At 33.9% G+C, this 23,978-nt stretch overlaps 2 protein-coding genes across 6 annotated transcripts in view; one reads left to right on the forward strand and one right to left on the reverse strand.

Moving 5' to 3' along the window:
• LOC126772181 (cytosolic purine 5'-nucleotidase) overlaps positions 1 to 13,670 on the forward strand; it is a 38,663-nt gene extending 24,993 nt beyond the window's left edge. For all 4 annotated transcript variants that reach the window (XM_050492406.1, XM_050492405.1, XM_050492407.1 and 1 more), the window contains 8 exons: positions 679 to 955; positions 4,636 to 4,810; positions 6,320 to 6,542; positions 11,078 to 11,225; positions 11,404 to 11,558; positions 11,877 to 11,991; positions 13,105 to 13,216; positions 13,519 to 13,670. In XM_050492406.1, coding sequence (XP_050348363.1) covers positions 679 to 955; positions 4,636 to 4,810; positions 6,320 to 6,542; positions 11,078 to 11,225; positions 11,404 to 11,558; positions 11,877 to 11,991; positions 13,105 to 13,209 — 1,198 coding nt within the window. In that variant the 3' untranslated portion in view covers positions 13,210 to 13,216; positions 13,519 to 13,670. The remainder of the gene's footprint in view (positions 1 to 678; positions 956 to 4,635; positions 4,811 to 6,319; positions 6,543 to 11,077; positions 11,226 to 11,403; positions 11,559 to 11,876; positions 11,992 to 13,104; positions 13,217 to 13,518) is intronic.
• Positions 13,671 to 15,418: 1,748 nt separating this feature from the next.
• Positions 15,419 to 23,527, reverse strand: LOC126772229 (protein FRA10AC1-like). Of its 2 annotated transcripts, XM_050492502.1 has the most exons (5): positions 23,383 to 23,527; positions 20,395 to 20,679; positions 19,299 to 19,458; positions 18,032 to 18,262; positions 15,419 to 15,654 (listed from the first exon to the last, which is right to left on the reverse strand). In XM_050492502.1, the coding sequence occupies exons 2-5, from the start codon at positions 20,665 to 20,667 to the stop codon at positions 15,584 to 15,586; spliced, it is 735 nt and encodes a 244-aa protein (XP_050348459.1). In that variant the 5' UTR covers positions 20,668 to 20,679; positions 23,383 to 23,527; the 3' UTR covers positions 15,419 to 15,583. The 2 variants fall into 2 exon arrangements, with proteins under 2 accessions (XP_050348459.1, XP_050348458.1); XM_050492501.1 differs by lacking the exons at positions 15,419 to 15,654; positions 18,032 to 18,262; positions 19,299 to 19,458; positions 20,395 to 20,679 and adding an exon at positions 20,731 to 23,306 and having other exon boundaries at positions 23,383 to 23,523.
• Between the last annotated feature and the right edge of the window lie 451 nt (positions 23,528 to 23,978).

A 23,978-nucleotide genomic window follows, 5' to 3' on the forward strand; every position in this document is an offset into this window, starting at 1 on the left:
GTTTGCGTGTGAAGGTGATGGGGGTGGGATTTCGTTAGGTAGCCTATGATCTTAAAAGTATCTCTGTGTATGCAAAATCTCATGATGATCGGTTAAATAGTTTAGATGTGAAAGCGTAACAAATAAAAAAACAAACTCACTTTCGCGTTTATAATATTAGTAAAGATTATGAAGTGTTATGTTTTAATATTCAGTATGAATATTGAATCTGTCTAAGTTTGTGCCCTTCCAAGCGTACGTGATACCTTCGTCACGATTTACATATAGGCCATCTGTGTTTTAAAATTCATAGAAGTAACTTATATGTACATATGTATTTATAAGGTTATATACAAAATTATATCTGTTAGAAAATAACTGGACTTAAATTTGTTATGTCATGTAACCAATGTCTTAAAATGGCCAGTTAGGGGCTAAGTTGAGCGGCAAAACCTGGTTGGGTAAGCTTTTTTTTCAAGTAGTCGCGCTCTGTGTGAACACATGAACTCTGCCCATAGCTCCTCCGTATTATTCAATTCTTATACAGCAAGGATTTTTTTTTGTATTTTATGGATAGCAATATTCCATTAGCCTAGAACAATCAATTCCAGCCAGGGCTTCATTATCATCTAAGTTGATTGTCAAAGAAATGATTAAATAGGTTAAATATGGATTGGTACGTGACTGATATTATTTCAGAGAAAAGACGGGCGTAAGATGCGGCGACCTCGCAATGTCTTTCAAATCAATATTCCAAGATGTGAGGAACGCGGTCGACTACGTCCACATACACGGCGACTTGAAGAAGAAGACCACGGAAAATCTGGATCTCTACTTGAAGAAAGACGACAGGCTACCCATGTTCCTGTCTCGGATAAGGGAGAGTGGCGCGAAATTGTTCATTCTCACGAACAGCGATTACAATTTCACAGACAAGATTATGAATTACCTCTTCGATTTCCCATACGGCGCGAAGGTAGGTTTATACTTTTTTTTTATAGAATAGGAAGGCGTACGAGCATATGATCCACCTGATAAGTGGTCAACAACGCCCTTAGACATTGGCATTGTAAGAAATGTCAACCATCGCTTACATAGCCAATGTGCCACCAACCTTGGGAACTAAGATGTTATGTCACTTGTACCTTTAATTACACTGGCTCACTCACCCTTCAAACCGGAACACAACAATATCAAGTACAGCTGTTTTGCGGTAGAATATTAGATGAAGTGGGTGGTACCTACCCAGACGAGCTTGCTCAAAGCCCTACCACCAATAAGTATACTTGCTCCATTATGTATAATAAGGGTACATAAACCGTTTGTATTGTAATACTATTGGTTTACGCGACACACGCCAGTGAAGCTCCCGGTCAGAATGATAATTATTAATTAATTATTTTTTTTTATATAAAAAATAAAGCTCCTTAAGAAGATGTTCTTTCTCGGGATTCAAGCCTGCTTCATACTAAATTTCATCAAAATCGGTTTGTGTTCTAGTTGTGAAAGCGTTACATACTATGTTACTCTCGTATTTATAATATTAGTTATTCGTTTTATTTTGTATAATGCATTGATGTAGAGTGTATATAACAACGCTCGTTTCTATGTGTGACTGAAATCTTGCAACAAAATTTTTAACCGGTTTGATCAATCAAAATAATTAAATAGACACTAAATATAATTAATTTTTCATTTTAAAAAGTATTGTCATTCGTTTAAAGATGATCATGTGGAGTTTTCTCTAAATTTTCTAAACTTTTTATAAGTATAACGTTCATTTGAATATCGTGTGTGTTGAGTTAGTATTATTAGGCACTTTGGTATTTAATGTTATATATATATATATATATATATATATATATATATATATATATATATATAATAACGGTATGTAATGAGGACACATAATTATTATTCAAAATGGACGAAGAGAAATATTTACAAACAATTTTACGTAATGATCACCTCGATTCGTCAAATGGTCAATTTGTGTGTCAATTAGTTCAGTAACATCCTGTTAATGTCCTAGTGGGCTAAGGCCTCCTCTCCCTTTTGAGCAGAAGGTTTGGAGCTTATTCCACCACGCTGCTCCAATGCGGGTTGGTAGAATACACATGTGGCAGAATTTCAATGAAATTAGACACATGCAGGTTTCCTCACGATGTTTTCCTTCACCGTCAAGCACGAGATGAATTATAAACACAAATTAAGCATATGAAAATTCAGTTGGTTCAGGTGGTTGCACTGGTTTGAACCCACGATCATCGGTTAAGATTCACGCGTTCTAACCATTACGCCATCTCGACTTGTCAATTAGTGTAAGTGTTAAAATAATAACTTTGTTATTCAAACCTTGGATGACTTGCGGTGTGATTACGAAAGGATGGTACGACCGCGTTCGTACTGGCGTTTTGTAAATAAATCCTTAGAGTTGGTTCACCAACCGCCAAGATTGCGTTTGATTCATTTATATATAACTGGTTTTCGTCCGCCATTTTGAGAGGGGCCTGTTAGGTATTAGGAATAAAAAGTATCCTTAACGTCCATGTGGTTCAAGCTTGCGTCACCGAATTTCATCAAAATGGGTTCAGTGGTTTAGCCGCGAAAACGTAACAGACATTTTTTTTATAAGTATAGATATAAAAATTCGCCAACCGATCTATTCCTTGTAATTGCTATTCAAAGTTTTCACACAATTATTTAAATAACTCGTGATATTTCTAACACGACTGCTTCGAATTGCAATGTGTAAAAGGCAATATAATATGTTCGATAATTTTCGAGGTTCAGGCATTATTATATACTTTTATATTTATAATGTATATAATAGGTTATTTTGTGTTACCTAGATCAACTTAATAACAAACTCATTACTTACTCTGCTAGAAGATATATATTTTTGAGATAATTGTTACACGGTTTTATATTGAATATTTCTAACAAACATTTTTGTTACTAAAAGTTTCGCTATAAACCTACTATTAAATATTAATTATTATAATAAAATTAAAAAGTAACTTTATATGTCTGTATGTCTGTTAATACTAAACCACGGAACGTATCGTCTACAGCCCGAGACATTGATAAATAAATAGGCATATAAATAACAGAAGTCGCGGAGAACAGTCAGTATAGTATAGTTTTTAGTTCTCCGTTCAAACGAGCGACTATAAAATGGTAACAGTGACGTGGGAGGGTTACCGCCGCTTACGTCATGTAGTAATGTGGATTAAATGCCGATATGCGATATCTATTTCTAAGCCGACATTACGTAAGTTCCATATAAATAAATTGACAGTAAATAAAAATGATATAAAACATTTTGTACTTATGATGTTGACGGTTGAAGAATTCCCTCGTCTGAAGCCAGTTATGGATGCACAGTCAGGTCACGTATATCCTGAAAATGTTGTCATCGGTAATGAACCGATATATGAAATTTAAAGGAAGTAGGTTAAAGGGATCTAGTTCTAATTCGGTTTGCAAGATTTGACTTAAAAAAAACTAACAAACATTGCAAGTTAAATTTTATTTGGAAAAAAGATTAAATTTCATATAATATAATACTTTTCGAAAGAGAAAGATTTTTTTGTATGTTTGTTTATAATGGATAAGTTCAAAATCTAATAAACCGATTTTAAAATTTCTTTCACTTATCGAAAGCTACATTATCAACAAGTAACATAGACTATATTTTTTTTTTTAAAGAGATCCCTACGAAACTTGCAATAATGTAACCCAAGGTCGTCAATTTTCTTCCTATGAAAGTCAATATTAGCGTAAAAAAGATAATTGTTCAACGGACGAAGTCGGGGTGGGCCGCTAGTTAGAAATATAGGGGAAAAAAATCGTTCACGGAATGGCAGCGTCGAATGTAAACGTCTTTGAAGTCGAAGATCTGTGTCAATAATGTTTACATCTCGCCTACATCATAATCGCATAAGTGTTTGTATTTCTCGTGCAAATACTATTTAAAGGTTAACGTTTTACGTGTTCATTTGTCAGTTTTATGTGTAAACATGGATTACCAATAATTATAATCGTTGTCGTATTAGATTCGATTCGTATCACACATTTTCATAACAACGGACAGCGTCGGTCCATAGATGTAGCACCAAAGTGCGAATAAGAATTTCACGCGTAAAAAATATATTGTTTAGCTATTTTTCGAGTTGCAAGGGGGCGGGATTTCAATGGCCACATTCTTAAGGACTTATTTTTAGATAATGAATATGATTTACACTTACACACGCAATATTATATGCACTAAGGCTATAACTGTAATACGTGGTGATCATGGTGGTGAACCAGAGGTTGTAGAAAGACAATCTTTTCTATATAAAGACTTATCTATATAATTATGTATTTACAAAAGAAAAATAGTATATGTAGTATCAGTTGTCTGGTTTACATAGTACAAGCTCTGCTTAGTTTGGGATCTGATGGCCGTGTGTGAATAATGTCCTAATTATTATTATTATTATTAATCTCACTCTACCCTCTTAACTGACTACGTATCGACTGAAGTAAGATAGATACATATTGCTATACTAAGCGATGACGCTGCACCAGGTCCGATAAACCAGGAGTACAAGGTGGTCCATTTGCTAGTCTGCCTGCCTACCTTTTGTAAATAAATTAAATGTTTTTCAGCCTGGCGAGCCGCACAGAAACTGGAAGACATACTTCGACTGGATAGTGGTTGACGCAAAGAAACCGCTGTTCTTCGGCGAGGGGACGACACTGCGCCAAGTGGACACACGCACGGGCGCTTTGAAGATGGGCCATCATGTCGGACCCTTGCACGAGGGACTTGTATACTCAGGAGGTAAGGTTCCTAAAATGACATTCCATGAATGTATTCAGGTTATTTGTTAGAAATTATGGATATTCAATTACTAGACAATGGTCTAATTTCTGAATAATTCAAAGATAGATCTTCTTCTTCTTCGAGTGCCACTTCGACTAGTGAAGGTTGGCAGTCAGCTTTGAATACTCTTTCTCGTTCTTCGCGAGGCGAAAGAGATAGATCAGTAAATACCAAATCTCTTTACAAAATCCAGACGATACATAAACTACAATTAATTGAAAACCAATTTAAGTTTTAATTTGTTATTTAAAATACCGTTTTTTTTTTTATTATTTTCATTTGTCATTCGCACACTCGTTATTAAATTACACTGGCAATATTTCTTGCAGTCTCAACATACATGCCAATAAAAATGTCACATAGGATATTGAGTAATATCTTATCATTTCCCATTAAGAACAGCTCATGAGACATTTACGACCAGATAACACATGATACGGGGAATTATTTTATTTATCAATTTAGTGTTCTTATTCATCGCTTATCTGTACAGCCTCAGCGTTACGGAAACTTCCGTTTCGGCAAATATAATAAAAATAATACAGTAGGAATCATTTGTAAGAATATATAATTATAATAATATCCTGGGACATTTTTCACACACGGCCATCTGATCCCAAATTAAGCTTGTACAAAGCTTGTTCTATGGAAACCAGACAACTGATATACTATATATACTACATTTCTTATACTTATATAGATAATTACACCTAGACTCAGGACAAACAGACATGTTCATGTACACAAATATCTGTCCTGGGTGGGAATCGAACCCATAAACTTCGGCGTGAAAGTTAAGCATCCACCAACCACGCCAACCGGCTCGTCAATTATTGTAATATAAATTTCAAGATTGCCTGTGTATACCTCCAAATCGATGTAACCGAGTCATATCCCTGAAGGAAATCTTTACTGTATTCCAATGAAAGATGATAGACATACACAAACTTTAGATTTATTATTTATAATAAAAGATTTTTACGTTAAACTTCTCAAATCCTCAATTTTACTTCTAAAGTAAGTTCTATAATAACTTTGCCGACATTAAAAACGCTATTATTTTCTAGATCTCGAATAATTATCATGTCCCTCGAAACATTGTGTGTGTTTTTTTATTATTATTGAATAGTTAGGCGCAAGAGCATATGGGCCAACTGGTGATAAGTGGTCACCAACGCCCATATACATTATTATTGTAAGAAATGTTAACCATCGCTTACATCGCCAATGGGCCACCAACCTTGAGACCTAAGATATTATGTGCTTTGTTCCTGCACTTACACTGGCTCACTTACCATTCAAAACGGAACACAACAATACTAATTATTGCTGTTTGTCGGTAAAATACCTGATTAGTAGGCGGTACCTACCCAGGCTGGCTTGCACAGAGCGCTATTACCACGCCAAATTTTTATATATATCATAGTGTCACAATTAAATTCATTATTATTCTTCTTCTCTTTCAAGGTTCGTGTGATGTTTTCACCGAGCTCATAGGAGCAAAGGGTAAAGACGTACTCTACATCGGCGACCATATATTCGGCGATATCCTTAAGTCCAAGAAGATAGGCGGCTGGCGGACATTCTTAATAGTACCTGAACTGGTTCAGGAGCTACACGTGTGGACCGACAAGTGTCAACTGTTCGCTCAGCTGCAAAACCTGGATATACAACTTGGGGATATGTACAAGTGAGTAAATTGTTATTTATATATGGGTTAAGCGTTAATGGCGCAATGGCTTACGGACCGCGTAGCTATATAAGTGGCAGTTTCGATTCTAAATTCTTGGGCAATTGTCTCCACTCCTAACACAAGATGTACGTTTAATTAGAGGGATATACATATAAACAAGTGTAACGGGCATAATATAATAGAGATTAAAGTTGTAATTAATGATTATTCTTGCATTTCCAATATTTATGGGCAGAATTGGTCAATTGAGAACTTAGTACCACAAAAAATCATTATATATATAATACAATAATAGTGTCCTCCAGACTGATTCCGGCTACGGCGGCCAATCTCAAGAGAGATTAGCCAACTACGCAGGAGGTATAGTACAAGTGAGTGTGCAAACATATGTGCACTCTCTTTCCCTAACTCTCATTATCCGATGGGACGGCAATCCGACACGACCGGAAAGAGTTCAGTTCAGTTTACAAACACGTAAAGCCGTTGGTCCTGCTAGCCTGCTGGTCTGCTATCCTGCTAAGCCTGTTTGTCTTGTTGATATATATATATATATATATATATATATATATATATATATATATATATATATACCTAAAAGGTAATATAATATAAAGGTATATATATATATATATATATACCTTTTTTATGGTATTTTTGACCCATTCTGTCCATGAATATTATAACTGCAAGAATAATCATTAATTACAACTTTAATCTCTTATCATGTTATGCCCGTTATATTTGTTTACTCAATATTGAAATTGGAACACAGTAATATAAATGTTAGATTATAATCAGACAGTCCCAATAGTAAAAATGATAGTTTGATTTAAATACGAAACTTTGGATATTTTGGTCTATTATCTTTGCCAATATTAGTCGTATATTAAAACCTACGTGTAAAATAATTCCTACGTCCTTACAATGTTAGTACATTATCATTTTCACCACAACACATACGATGATCCAATTACATACGTTTCTGTTATATATAGCCATATATGTATATGATTATTTATCTGTGGACGACATTTCGTTAGCGGCATTATCATTCCGTAATTTCGATGTTTTGTGATCGCAATGATCATTATAATTTATCTTATTATTCAGTTTATATCGTTGTTTGTTATTAAACGTCCGAATGGTCGCTAAATATGTAGTAATTGCCAATAAATGTCTCAATGCTAATAAGCCGTTTAGCCGACCAACCTTTATAGGATTAATAATTAAGCGCGTTTATATTATTCTTTTTTTTATATAGAAAAGGTTGGAGGACGAGCATATGGGCCACCTGATGGTAAGTGGTCACCAACGCCCATAGACATTGGCATTGTAAGAAATGTTAACCATCGCTTACATCGCTAAGGCGCCACCAACCTTGGGAACTAAGGTATTATATTCCTTGTACCTGTAATTACACTGGCTCACTCACCCTTCAAACCGGAACTCAACAATACCAAGTACTGCTGTTTTGCGGCAGAATATCTGATGAGTGGGTGGTACCTACCCAGACGAGCCCTACCACAAGTAAATTCACAATAAAACTGTTCAACGAGAACCTTCTCTATGTCTCACAGGATTAATAAAGCAATTTCCTAAATGGCTGACTGTTTTTTTTGATATACATACTTTATTTATTTATTTATTTATTTTTTATTTATTTGTTAAAGCACAAATTAAAATATTAAAAAAACTTGAGAGAAGAATTGGTGGGTAAATTATTTTCGTAATGTGCACTAAATAAATTTGATCTTATGGATCGGCATCGGCTTTTCAACTTTATCTAATCGATTCAAAGTGACATACGTTTATAGATAAAAAATGTTTTTGGATGAGACTAGCGTGTTGTATTGTCTTCCCTGGTCGTTACCGCGGTTAGAAGACGAGAATCTTAGCTTAAAGTAAGCGTATAAAAATCTCGGGCAAGCACCACTGAATTTTCATGTGCTTAATTTGTGTTAATAATAATTTTTAGTTATGTTAAAATCCATCACTCTTTTGGTGCACTATCACATTGCTAAAAACGTTTTTTTTTTTCAACGAGGCAACCCCTTCGCTGCATTTGTTTAATACTATTTAATACAATAACAGATGTTCTTAATTATTGTATATATGTTTCTTGCCAGTAAATTATATCGTTTTTACTTTAATGTATTTTAGTATTTTGAATCACGTTACATTAATTTCAATTCCATGAATAGAATACCGCTGACGCAAAATATAATTTATTTCGCGTGTTGACAAGAGCGGACTAAATTAAATTGCGTTCGTATATTTAATAAAAGCGTGAATGTAATACGTAGTACATTCAAATAATTTTGGTAATGGTAGTAGTTACATCCTACCTATCTACATTATATATATAGCCGAGATGGCCCAGTGGTAAGAACGCGTGAATCTTAACCGATGATCGTGGGTTCAAACCCGGGCAAGCACCACTGAATTTTCATGTGCTTAATTTGTGATTATAATTCATCTCGTGCTTTACGGTGAAGGAAAACATCGTGAGGAAACCTGCATGTGTCTAATTTCACTGAAATTCTGCCACATGTGAATTCTACCAACCCGCATTGGAGCAGCGTGGTGGAATAAGCTCCAAACCTTCTCCTCAAAAAGAGGAGAGGAGGCCTTTAGCCCAGCAGTGGGACATTCACAGGCTGTTACGGAAAATATCTACATTAAGTGAAATAAGTTGAAAGTTGTTGTATATATGTGTAGTTCAGTTTTTAAAGCGATAAAGCGATGTATGTTTTGCTTCCCAAACAACGGCTTATAAAATATTTATAACTATTTAAAAGATGAAGAAGTGGAACCGATTGATGTTGTCAAATTTTATTCTTGATTTTAATTTATCATTTATTTTAACATATTAATTATTACAAGAGGTCTCACATTTGACAGTAATTTATTGCTAATTCATAATTCATGCAATTTTTTTTTTTTAATTTTTTATTTAACTTCTATGCATAAATGTTTCAATTATAGATGACGAATGATGGTAATAAAAAAGCATACCCAATGAAATGTCAAAAAACGTTTGACAAGAAACGATAGACGACGTGTTTAACATTTTCTGTATGAACGTAAACAATAATGTTTAATTTTATTTAATATAATGTAGTTAAATCATAAATATCCATAAATATTAACTTTCTGCACTACTTCTCCATATAAACATTATAAGTATTAAGTCATTCCAAATCTCACGTTCCTCTGTGCGCTCAATGAGCTTAAAAAGTGGTACAAAGTTTTCTCTTCACATATGTATGTATATATATCACTTAAAATTATATTACAAATACGAAAATTACTGTTACTGTTACGCTTTCACGGCTAAATCACTGAACCGATTTTGATGAAATTTTATTGGGAAATACTACTTGCTCCACCTAAAGGCTACTTTGCTTATACCTAATTGCTCCAATTGTGTGCTGAAATTAGTGGGGGGGGGGCACTAACATGAGGGAAGATATATATTTCCCCATTTCGCCCAGACTCGTTGACCTTATCACTACTAAGTAACTAGACTATAACTAAAAGGATTATAATATTTATTTAAGGAAACATTACAACCGTTTAGAAACCATAACGTTTACTGCTGTTTCTGCAATTAACGCATCAAGAACGCTCGTTAAACTCATGTTTTATGATACCGAGAATGATAAAATATTTTATTTACGTGTTTAACGACTTAATTCTAATAGATATTTTATATTCCATAATAAAGTCCAGAGGTTACAATTGATTATTTATTTATCAAAAGTAATCATCCAACCGATATTCTAAATATTAGAAAAAAAAACAACAAGATCAACAATAGTCGAAATTGAATTTTGTTTATGGTAACTCCGCTCAAACCAGAATAAGTGCGATGGAAGCTGTTTATGGAATTGACTTTCCTGTTACAACCATGATGTTCAAGTGACATCGAAACTATAGAATAAATAGTAGACATACGTCGTCATGCATGAATCAGTCGGAAAACTTTAACAAGATGGTAGGCCTTTGGGCAAGCCCGTCACCACTCACTTTTCAAATATTCTACCGACAAACAGCAATACTTAGTATTGGTGTGTTCCGGGGTGAAGGGTGAGCGAGCCGGTATGAGGCACAAGGGACGTCATACCATCAAATGGCTCATTTGCCCGTCTGCCTTAATATACGGCCTGAAAACACTTGTTGACCATCTATAGACTTATTACACTTCAGCGACTTGTTTCCAAATTAAAAAAGAGCTAAGTGGAACAAAATATACCTGTTATGAGAGCAAAAACAAAAATATTTTTTAAGGGCTAGAGAATAATTATAATTATCATGTTCTGCTACATTTATGCAGTTTTATTTTTTTATTGACAAACCGTCTATTCCGCGGATTATTGGGGGGTTTTGCTTCGTGTAATATCCTCTCATCTGTAAACTTTCGGTGAATATCCACGTGTTCTAATTACTGGACCATCTTGACTTTATGTTGTACTGAGTTCTTAATAGTATCGTTTAGAAATGTATTGATCGTTCGTTCGAATTGTTCGCAGAGATCTGGACTCGAGCACGAAGGAGAAGCCCGACATATCGAAGCTCCGCATGGCGATACGCGACGTGACGCACAAGATGGACCTCGCGTACGGCATGCTCGGCTCGCTGTTCCGCTCCGGCTCCAGGCAAACGTTCTTCTCTTCGCAGGTTATATAACACTAGCACCTCTAACTGTCTCGTTGCTCTAGTTACTACCTCACAATGCCGATATTCCGAGCCTCAACTCCAGATCGACTTGGCTTGGGCTTGTAGTCTTACGAGATTATTTTTGAATGAACTTAATATTTTAATATTTATTAATTATTTATTTAAACGTCCATTGCAGGTGGTGAGGTACGCAGACCTGTACGCGGCGTCGTTCCTCAACCTGATGTACTACCCGTTCTGCTACATGTTCCGAGCGCCCGCCATGCTCATGCCGCACGAGTCCACCGTCGCGCACGAGCAGCGCTTCACCGTCGACACGCCCACCATCGACCGGTCCGTACCGCGCACCACGCGCACCACCCCTCGCGCGCTACCCACATCACACGAACAACACAGACCTCGCACAGTACCCGCCCCAAGCGCTCTACTCGCCCCCCGCCAACCCGCACCACGCACACTGCCAGCCCTACGTCTACTACCTGCACCAAGCCCAATACCCGCCCCACGTCCGCTACCCGCATCACGCTCAATAATCCATATAGATGATTAGCTATTTTATTTTAAAGATCTATGGTTTTTATCGCCCATAAATGTGTTAACCTTACTTATTTTAATATACATAAAGTTAGTTAAAATATTGTATAATTCCAGGTCGAGACATTCGAGCACGCAGCGTGCGTTCACTGAGCGCGCTCTGAGCGCGGCCTGCGTCGCCGAGATCTCCTCGGACGAGGTGGTGGGCACGTCGGAGAGCGCCGATCTAAAGGTACCCCTCGAAAGAACTACAAAATATTTAATGATTCAACTTGTTACAGATACCACACACACAGCCAGTTTCTGAAATTATGACCAATGTCAGATTTACTAATCTGTTTAAATACTGGACGTTTATTGGTAGCTTATCACGTCATTGGCAGCAATCAACCAATCAGATTAAAAGCGAATTAGTTAACACTTTCACTATCAAACTCATCTAATAAAACTACGCCGTATACCAAAAAATTGACGATTGTACATTTTCGAGTACATGACGCGATGAACGTGATGTTTTGATTTTGAATTTATTATGTAATTTTGTCATGACTTGGTCAAAGTTTTGTAAGTCGAGATGGCCCGGTGGTACGAACGCGTGAATCTTAACCGATGAACGTGGGTTCGAACCCGGGCAAGCACCTCTGAATTTTCATGTGCTTAATTTCTGTTTATAATTCATCTCGTGCTTTTCGGTGAAGGAAAACATTGTGAGGAAACCTGCATGTGTCTAATTTCATCGAAATTCTGCCACATGTGTATTCCACCAATCCGCATTGGAGCAGCGTGGTGGAATATGCTCTAAACCTTCTCAAATAGGGAGAGGAGGCCTTAGCCCAGCAGTGGGACATTTACAGGCTGTTACTACTTACTACTATGTAATTTTGTTATTTAGCAATTTATATATAATTTATGAATTTATTATGAAATACTTTTGTAAATAAAAAATCTACAAATAATTTAATTAATTGGTCCGGCAAGAAGCGCAAACTATTTGTTTGCGCCATTGAATGATATTTTTATATTTTTGCATGCTTGACATCTAGTAAGACACTATTAATTATTTTAATCTTATTTATTGTGTCCAGTTTTGCTAACCAAATAAATTAAAAAAAAAACTTTTTTATAGTCAGTTTATCAGCTAGGCGCTCGTTATCGTCGGAGGTGTAGTCATACTCTATGATTCGAAACCGAGTTGTGAAGCATACGGACGAAATAGGTTTGAGTACGGATTTAAAAGTGTTAACGTGACTTAGATATAATAAAATCCAATTTACTAGTGGTACGGATGTATGGCATGCACCCTCGGCTAGTCTATCCAGTAGTACACCGTTCCCTATGTGATCAGGGCGAGCGCTCCGTGCCGCACGTGCGGCCCGAGACGCCGCGCCGCCTCACGCACACGCACGACGAGGACTGCTCCGACGACGACGACCTCGCCAAGCACAAGTAGACCGCAGGTACACCCCCCCTCCCTCCACCACCACCACACACACACACACACACATCCGGCCTTTCAACGTGAAAATGTACTTTATTTGAGCTGATACAAATATGTTGTATAAACATTCAATTATTCTAGAATAATTGTTTTAAAGATTTCTTTGTCTATAACACAACAAAAAAAAAAACTAAATTATATACTATGTTCCTTCCGACCTAAGAAATAGAAATTAGTAAAAAAAAATGTAATTAAAAAAGATGTGTTTAATATATATATAACAATTATTAGAAAATATTCATATATTTTTTTTCTTTTCAGGTTTCATCAGACTGTGTCTGTATATACACGATCTGCATGTATGGTCAATTAATTGCTCTTATAATGTTAACGAAGATGGTTCTAACAAATTATGTATTTGAAATGTAGAAATGAATTCGATCGCTGGTTTTAATAAAGCTATTATTGTTGAATTTGAATTTGTTATTGATACATATTTTCTTTCTTTTTTTTTTTTGTTAAATACGCTTAGCTCGATTCAAATCGACAGACAGACAAAAATATTATTTCATACATTACCTATGAACGTGTTTAAATACAGCAAATATTATATAATAAGTGGTATACCTATTAATTACTATCTTATACATACGAGACTCATTATCGGCTGAATTGTTTTGTCTCATTTTTTTTATCTGTGCCTTTGCGTCTTTCTGTATATCTGTGCTGTTATTATTGTCTTTAATATTGTGTCAACTGTGTAGCGATATATAAGTATAAAAATTTGTATTTTTTTGCTGTGTTTACAATGCTACGTGTTTTGATATGAATCGATCGCCAAGCAGAGCGTGTAATAAAATAGATGTTAGTTGAAGACACTCTTAAAATAGACTTTAATATTAACGCAATAAGATTTTAAATTCTTGCATCGATTTCACACATATTATATTTTTTTATTAAGTTTTTGAACACGAATTATTTTCTTTTCAAAAATACTATAAATACCGAACATGCAAACATAGGGGTTGCTTTATATCAATTTAAGAGTCATAAATATTATTTAAACACTCGTTACAGCCAAAAATAAAACGTATATATCATTTTTATTATCAAAAATATATATTCTTTGAAGATGGATGGAAGATGAGTTCAAATGGAAAGAAAAATTTTATCTGAAAATCTCAAGGAACATAGAGATTCTTAACGAACGTCTAGTCTAGTAATATGTAATTATAAAAACAAACAAATATAAACATATAAGCCGAGATGGATAGAACGCGTGAATCTTAACCAAGGACCGTGGGTACAAACCAGGGCAAACCACTGAATTATCATGTGCTTAATTTGTGTTTATAATTCATCTCGTGCTTGACAGTGAAGGAATACATCGTGAGGAAACCTGCATGTGACTAATTTCATTGAAATTCTGCTAGATGTTTATTCTACCAACCCACTTTGGAGCAGCGTGGTGGAATAAGCTCCAAATTTTCTCCTCAAAAAAGGAAGAGGAGGCCTTCGCGCAGCAGTGGGACATTAAGAGGATGTTACTGTATTGTATAGACATAATTATTATAAACAATGCAATTGTTTTATACAATGGTTATAATAATTGATTAATATAATTATACAATGCAAGTTAGGACATCCTTTTGAGGTTGATCGGAAACTTGACATCAAAGTTGTGAATGTAAGGTTGCGTCTCCATAAAAGGAAAATTGGAAACTTTTGTGTTGTCAACACGTATTGGTGACAAGTTTATCTAATTAAGATACCGACAAATATTGAGTATTGTAATAATTTTTGGTAACTATCAGTATGCTTGCAAACGGTTGCTAACACAGAAAATGCCAAGTGGAAACAAAGTGAAAAGTGGAAACGCACCTCTATGCGTAGAATTATATTTCTTTTTTAATTTTAGATTCATATGTTTATAATTAAACATAAATAATAATTATTTTTGTTATCAATTAAAATGTTTATGGTTTGATATAACAGTTGAGATTAAAATTACTTCAGGAAAAATATAATCATTTAAAATGTACTAGAAAATATTTATATAATATATTTTATTTATTTACTTACAAAAAATCTTTCATTTTATTTACATTGTAATTCTCACAATGATAATAAAAGAAAATAATATTTATGTTGACTGAATTATTGAATTTCTTTAATTAAACGTATTATAGTATACAAATCAATTGGATATATATTTGTTTGAATTGTTTATATAAATGTAATGTTATTGATAATGTAGGCGTTTTTTATTAATTTTTACCCAAACACAAAAAGTTGTTGCCATGAAATAAAATAAAATTTAACAAAAAAAAACTTTTTAATCCTAACCCATATTAGTATTTATATTTAATATTCAGACCAAGCGTGCTTACAGCAGCAATTCTGTTAAATATTCTTCAAATTCTTCTTCTCTTGTTTTCTCTTCAACTTCCTGAACACCTGAAATTCATTACACAGAACTTAGTAAGCAGTTATTATACAGCATTTTTTTTTAATTTGAAGGCACAATTTCATAAAAACAATTTGATAACGCCTGAATTGAGCGATCTGTGATTTTTTTATAATTGCTGGGAAGGATATTGTCTCCAATCCATATGTTGGTAAGTGGTAGTAGAGTTCAAACGCGACGACGGCCAGTAGTCGGGAAGAATGTTCTGCACTAACCCCGCAAGATGCCTCTGCCTCGTTTGAAGGAACAAGACTTTGTTTTTACATTTAGACTACAGGTTTGCGGGGCGGTGCCTGGGCGTTTACCTCTAGTCGATTCTAATGGCAGGTAGAGTAAAGATAAAACAACTTCGACCTTTAATTAACATTATATCATTGGTAAGTTTAACTATTCTGTGGTTATTTATTATGAATGAATAAATTGCGTTTACTGTCAGTGATGTTGTTATAGAAATTTTGGAAGTTAAATTAAACTAAATATTAAGTTACGGGGAGTAATGTTTTTTTTTTTATTCATTTATTTTAAAGAGGGTTTTTTCTTTAAGAAAATACCACCCTCATAGTGCTTACAGAACATTAAACTTTTCACATTGCTTAATTACATCATTCATGTCATAGCGTTTACATCATTCTTAATAAGATCATTCACTAGCTTTTACAAAACTTTCGCTGGTTCTGATGGAGGGTCAGCGAGGACACTGTTACATGCCCCCACCTCTCCGCAATAATTAATTATACGTAAAAAATATATTCTATCAGCTTCGTTTCGAGCACACTCCATTATTACATGATACGTGTCTTCTATGATATTACATACGCTGCAATTAGGTGAGGGTGTTTTACCCATAAGGAAACCAAAGTTATTTAATGGAATGTGTCCGGAACGAAGTCGAAGAGCTGTAACAATTGAAGACCTGGTCATATTGGGACCATCAAACCAAAGACTTTTCCATAGGCTAGGCTGCATTGTTCTGTACCAGACCCCCTTAGTATGCGATCGCTCATCAAAATACTCTCGGGGAGTAATGTTGTTTATAGAGATATTAATCAATATCTGTTTAGTGCATATATATATATATAACATTATGACGACGACGTTGACGAGCCGGTTGGCGTGGTTGGTAGAACATTTGCCTTTCACGCCGAAGGTTGTGGGTTCGATTTCCCACCCAGGACAGACATTTGTGTGCATGAACATGTCTGTTTGTCCTTAGTCTGGGTGTAATTATCTATATAAGTATGTATTTACAAAAGAAAAGTAGTATATGTAGTATATCAGTTGTCTGGTTTCCATAGCACAAGCTTTGTACAAGCTTAATTTGGGATCAGATGGCCGTGTATGAAAAATGTCCCAGGATATTATTATTATTATTATATATATATATTTCATAGGTATAAGCAAATCATGGAAATGGAATTTATAAATCTATGTATTGTTATCTTTATTCCCCTTGACATTGGAGTATATTTTATATTCCAATGCCACACTTGTTGATCGAAGGCTACACTAGAAGAATCACACAGCTAGAAGCGCAAACAAATACCGTTCAACGTTATTTTTGTATTATTGATGTATTTGGATCTATCCCACGATACTGTTAATTATTAATTGCGTTCGTGTATGTACCACCTCATTGTATCCAATTTTGCGAACGAAATAAATTAATAACGAATAAATTCCATGTATAGTCAATTTATTTCTTGTATTTAAGTTAAAATAACTTTAATTTATAATTTAAGTCAAAATATTTGCATGTCCTTAGCTGTTAAATAATGTAGTTAAAGATTCTTAACGAACGCCTAGTCTAGTAATATGTAATTACAAACAAATATAAACATAAAAGCCGAGATGGCCTAGTGATTAGAATGCGTGAATCTCAACCGATGATCGTGGGTTCAAACCCGGGCAAGCACCACTGAATATTCATGTGCTTAATTTGTGTTTATAATTCATCTCGTGCTTGACGGTGAAGGAAAACATCGTGAGGAAACCTGCATGTGTCTAATTTCATTGAAATTCTGCCATCGGGCTATTATACTAACCCGCATTGGAGCAGCGTGGTGGAATGAGCTCCAAACCTCAAAATGGAGAGGAGGCCTTAGCCCAGCAGTGGGACATTAACAGGCTGTTACTGTATTTGTATGTCATAAATATTTCAAGTTATAGTTTCAATTTAGAATTGAGTCGTGAAGCATACGGACTAAGTATGTTAGGGTACAGATTCGGGTACAAGCTATTTAAAGTATTGATCTCATAGAAGATTATTACTTTTCAACTAGTTGGACATATTCTAACAATAAGATGTTTTATTTGTGACAGTTTGCTATTGCCATATAAATAAATTATCATTGTAATTTGTTATATTACCTTTTTTCCACAATGACTCTTCAATATCACCAATCTTCTCGTCCGTCTGTGCAGAAGTAGATGGTTCGTCTACCGCGGATTCAGATGGTACGATTTCGCCTTCTTCATTTGCACTATCATCTTTTTCCTTGTCAGTGTGTTTTCTCTTTTTCTTTTGGTTCTTTTTAAGTCTTTTAATTTCTCGTTTTTTAGATTTATAATTTAATTTTTCTGAACATATCGGACAGAGACCTATAACAATTCATTTTATTAAATTGTTGTTTTTTTTTTTTTTTTATAGAATAGGAAGGCGGACGAGCATATGGGCCACCTGATGGTAAGTGGTCACCAACGCTCTTAGACATTGGCATTGTAAGAAATGTCAACCATCGCTTACATATCCAATGCGCCACCAACCTTGGGAACTAAGATTTTATGTCCCTTGTGCCTGTAATTACACTGGCTCACTCACCCTTCAAACCGGAACACAACAATATCAAGTATTGCTGTTTTGCGGTAGAATGTTACCAAGTAATTATCAATAAAATCAACAAATCGTGTACATGAAAGGTCATTGATATCAATGAGAGATACCGAACATTCTAGAATACATTTAAAAAAGTTCGTAGTTAATTATTTAAAACAAGAACATTAAATTCACGCTTCATATTCTAAATTTAAAACGGGTGAAATTGCGAAGCGCAGTTACTTATATATATTATTATATAATATAACATACTAAAAACTTTTACGAAACGCGCTGCACCTTCGGGTATAAGTTTAGTGTATATTTGTTTAATAGCTTTTCTCAGTTATACAAAAAAACTTCTCATTAATTAGTATAGCTTTCTAGAAATACCGTAACAATGTTTTTTAACCAATAATTTTTTAATTTACTAAAGCAGATTTTGTATAACTGATATCTAAACCATATTATGGCTTCAAATATCTGACGTAGGCAGTCACTTCATAAAGACCGATCCATACATGACCGATATAATGAATAGAATATTAAGATAGATTCGAGATGGCTTAGTGGATAAAAAACGAAAATCTTAACTAAAGGTCATGAGTTCGAATTCTGAACTGAGTATTCATGTCTTTAATTTTTTTTTTACAATTAATTCGTCGTTAATCGTTTTAATCGACGAGGAAAACATCATAGACATATTCTGCCACAAGACCGCAGTAGAGTGGTGAGGTGGAATAAACTTAAAACCTCTTTAGAGGGAGGGAAGACCTTTTATATAAAGTCCAAATATTTTATATTCTGTATAAATATACTTACGTAATTTCACAAGAGCATTCTTCTTTTCATTATCTTCTAAATATGCGAAATTAACTTCCCAAGATTTGAGCTCTCGATCTTTGCTACACGTTTTCTCGCCACATTGAAATTGTCCTTTTCCCAACACCACCTCTCTTTCAACACGCCATCTTAGAGCTACCTTTATAGATTAAATATTTTTACATGCTTTAATTGTTGATATACATAAAATATTCGAAAAAAATATTTAATTAATAAATTATTCTAATAATTGCAACATCTAAGCGGCATTTTTTGTTACTAAAAAAATAATATAGTTCATTTTTATTAAAATTACGTGACAAATAAATTTTACTAAAGTTTTTGTTTTATTTTTGCCAATTTTCAATCATAGTAGTTGCTTGCGACTTAAAACCTTCACGTAAGATTCAGTATACGAATATAATATTGTTAGCTTTAAAAACGACTTTATTGAATATGAATATATAAAATACTATAAGCAAAACAAACGGACCGACGCGCAAAGTGAAGTTTAGAATAAGATTCTAATCAAAGAATTTTTTGAACTCACAATGAGTATCAAAATATGCACGACTGTGCACATTCATAGATAAGCGACCGATAAATTAATCTTAAATACTTCAAGATCGAAATAAAAAAGTAGGTATCTTTAATATTTTTCTATCTGTAAAACAACTAATAAATTTACTAACATCTATTATCAGAGAAACTTAAAATACAACGAAATAAATCAACCGATTTAAAAAAAAATCTGTATCTTTCGTGCATTTAGGAAACAAGGAGTGGCGAGCAGATGTGCGCTACCGTGCATCGGTGCGGGAGAATGCCATGCCATGCTATATTTAGCCTACGAAAAGGCACTATGGCTATTGTTGCGCTCCCCGATACATCACACAAAGGAAGGACTCTGTAGCAAAAAAGGCAATTGAGTTCCACGAGGGATCGTCCCCATCTCATCCTTAATACTTAGGGGAGAGTAATGCGCATAAATTATCACCGATGTTGCCTTTAAAACCGTTAACGCACGTAAATACAGCTGCACTGATTTAACAGTTTCGACAACAACATTTATTTTCCAATTAAATATATAACTTACTTTGTTTTCTTTGTATCTGCTCAGATCGCATATACAGTATTCTTTAAAGAGTTTATCGTAATATTTTTTTGCCAATTGCTTTTCCCACGTATCCGCAACCTCGTCGTCCTCCCAGAGAAACTTGTGGTTTTCTCTTATAACGTCAAGGTCGGTTCTATCTCTAGAAGTGTCTCGTTTCAGTAACGTAGAGGAACCCTTGGCATTCAAACAATAAACATTAACAAGATACTTATGTAACTCAAACGGATTAAGATTACGTAACCTTGCCGACATCGCTACCGTAACCTAGAACAAAGGGAAAACGACCTATTTAATTTTGATAATAAATAAAACATGTTTTGCAACAAACAACTCTTTAATAAAATCGACAATTATTACATTTTCTATAAAACAGTTCATAATCCATAAAACTGATCTTAGTCTAATTGTCATGATGAGTTATAACAAGGTGCATTTTAGATAAATATTTAATAATTGCTGTTAGGCTTCAATAAATAATGTTACATTTGTGCACAATTTAATATCTACTCTGAATATTATTGTCAGTCTTGTAGATTTTTGTGTATTTTATTTGGCTCAATCTAAATTCTTAACTCTATGAACTATTCATGCATCTAAAAATCTAATTATTAAATATAATAAATATATTAAAATGTAATTATTGCCTTAATCTAAATATAAAAAAAAAATCAATAATTATTTTATATGCTATTGACAATCAGTAAAAATAGTAGAGTGGCACGATTGAAAAATTAAATAGCTTTGGTTTATTAGCCAATTATATCTTTGGAATTAATTAAAAGTTACAAAGTTGACTATCCCATAAAGAAAACAAATACATTAAAATATATTTGACTTTGTCATCTCTTATAGAAAGACAAAACACCTTATTTCGTTAAATATATCCTCACTGTTTAACATTTGTGATGTTTGTTCCAATAATTTTTCAATTAAGCTTAAAATACAATAATATACTTATCTATTATATGCTAATTGTTCACAATGGCTTAACTAGATTATGAAACTGAGACCATAATAACAGGAATTTTATTTCAATAATGCCTCATTAGAATCATATACAATAATGAATATGAAATTCTATAAATACAAATTTGGTATATATCTTATCTTTTCCCATGAACTTTATAATATCTAAAGAATATTTGGTTTGATATTTATTACTTAAATAAATTAGAATAGGCACATTAGACGATATTGCTTTGGTTACAACACAGTTTTATAAAAATCACTTCAAATACTTATCTAAAATTTGGCAAAGATACACTTTACATCTGGTATAAAATACCTTTATAGTAAAGGGTTACAAAAATATATATTTGTTTAAAGCTCTTAGAGTGAAGCAGGAACAATTATTATTAGTTTTGTGACAAATTCAGAGTATGTAAAAGGCCTCAAATTTAAAGTATTAATTCATTTTATCTTATACAAACACTACAATGTGTGTAGCTATCATAAAATTATTGGACGCTTGACCTATATCCACATGTTAAAATATCACTTTATCATATCTAAGGCAACTTTGGATCAAGATATGTGACATTGTAATAAAGCACCTATGAAGGCATATATTTAATATCCTTAAGAATCCCGAACATGCATTAATAATTGCATATATAAAAACCTTATTCAAAAGCAACTACAACAGCACACCAAGAGAGTGGACACACTCACAATAACACACCGATATGACTAAGTTATCAACTAGAATGTGAATTTTTCAATTTGGTATAAAACAATGCATAATTTTATTAACAATCATATGACTAAAATTTTTGGCAAATAGAGAATTGGAAAAAAGTATTTGTGTAAGACACTTCACAAACACTGAAGAAACACTGTATGTTTATAATGTTTGTGATGCTTTACACGGCTCAGACTATGCCTGGTTTTTATCCATGTGTCTTCTCATGTTTCTTCATATTATCAGATCGAGTGAAGGCTTTGTCACAAACACCACAATAATATGACTTTTGCTTGGTATGTACAGTCATGTGACGGGACAGTTCACTCTTAGTTACAAATTTTTTCTCGCAAACTGTGCAAGCGTGTTTACGAACATTCAAGTGGAACTTCATATGTATCGACAATGAACTTGACTGAGAGAATGCTTTGTGACAGAGCTCACAAACGAAAGGACGTTCTCCAGTGTGTTTTCGCAAGTGATTCATAAATCCTGTTTTAGTATAATCTTTTTGACAGAGATGACAAAAACTTGATTTTGAATCTAACATACCGGGGAAATGGCTGTTTATGTGTTTTCTTAATTCCCAGTAGCTTGGAAATTTCTCTGCACAAACATGACAAGGATATTTCTTTTCTTCGGTGGGTTTAGCACTACATTGATGTGAGGACAACATTTGCTCACTGGGAAACATTTGGTTACACTGGCTACAAATATGACTAGCCTCTGAATCGGTTGATAGAGTTACCTCCAAATAATTTTCTATTGACATTACATTTCCGTTTGAGCTATCAGCATCATCATTATTAATTTGAGGCACTTGGTCGTTATCGTTATCTGTTATGTCTTTGGTATCCATTTTAACTACAAAATTTCTATAATCTAATATTTCTTTACCTGAATTATTATTGTCTGGCTCTACAAGTCGTAAGACGGGCGATACGCTTTGGTCACGGTCCGATGTCGTCTTCTCGTTATCTGAATGTTCAGGTTTAGAGGATACGTTGTTGTCAGACTCCCAGCCATTTTCTACTATTTCTACATCTGAATCGGAATCTTCAGCACTCGAAACGGAATTATTCACTAAATGGAATCCGATATCATCGAAACGCAACACATTTGGTGGAAGTTTAACCCCCACAATAGCCTGAATCGCCTGCCATGAAAGCTCCTGGGGGTTGTTCTGCATATTAAATCGCACTACTCTAACCTACAAACGAGCGTTTAAGTATTACAAGAGGAACACATTAAGCTAAAAAATCTATTAAATATATAACAACAATTACCTGTTACGTGCACGATTTTGAAAATAAATAAGCAGATGACACTTATATTCTACATCTAAAAATATTATGCTATCACTGCACTTCTGTATATGGATGCGTCTTTGTCATTGAGTTTGAAATGGAATTGAAAACTCAACAAGTAATGAAGCGGAGACAGTGCTTTAGTTAAGCGCAAAAAAGCAACCAATAATAATAATTGTGTGCGTAGCTTCACACATGAACGAATTGTACGATGTTCTCTCAGTTGATGGTTTATTGAAACACGGATAGATAAATTTAAGGAAACTATAAAGAGATTCTTTGATTAGCTGATAAACATCCTAATATATATATTAAGCAAATAAGCTATTTATCTACAATAACTAAAATAACAAATCATTTTAACTAAGTACTTGTCATTAGCTAATTATTCTAATTCATTAGTTGTTATTTCTTTTATAAGTCAAATACTTATATATAATTATAGCCTATTGTGTAAAATAAAGTTATACTTAATTAAGTAATTTTCCAGTTAGAACAAATATTTGTAACAGACATGTAACAGATTTAAAAAAAATGAATCAATAGAGAGTACTTATCGATAACTTTCCCGCTTT

The sequence above is a fragment of the Nymphalis io genome, chromosome 12, assembly GCF_905147045.1.
Source record: "Nymphalis io chromosome 12, ilAglIoxx1.1, whole genome shotgun sequence".
Lineage (NCBI taxonomy): Eukaryota > Metazoa > Arthropoda > Insecta > Lepidoptera > Nymphalidae > Nymphalis > Nymphalis io.

What these genes read in the sequence shown, in the direction of transcription:
- LOC126772229 (XM_050492501.1), bottom strand. Translation starts at nt 23,285, where the DNA reads ATGCAGAACAACCCCCAGGAGCTTTCATGGCAGGCGATTCAGGCTATT.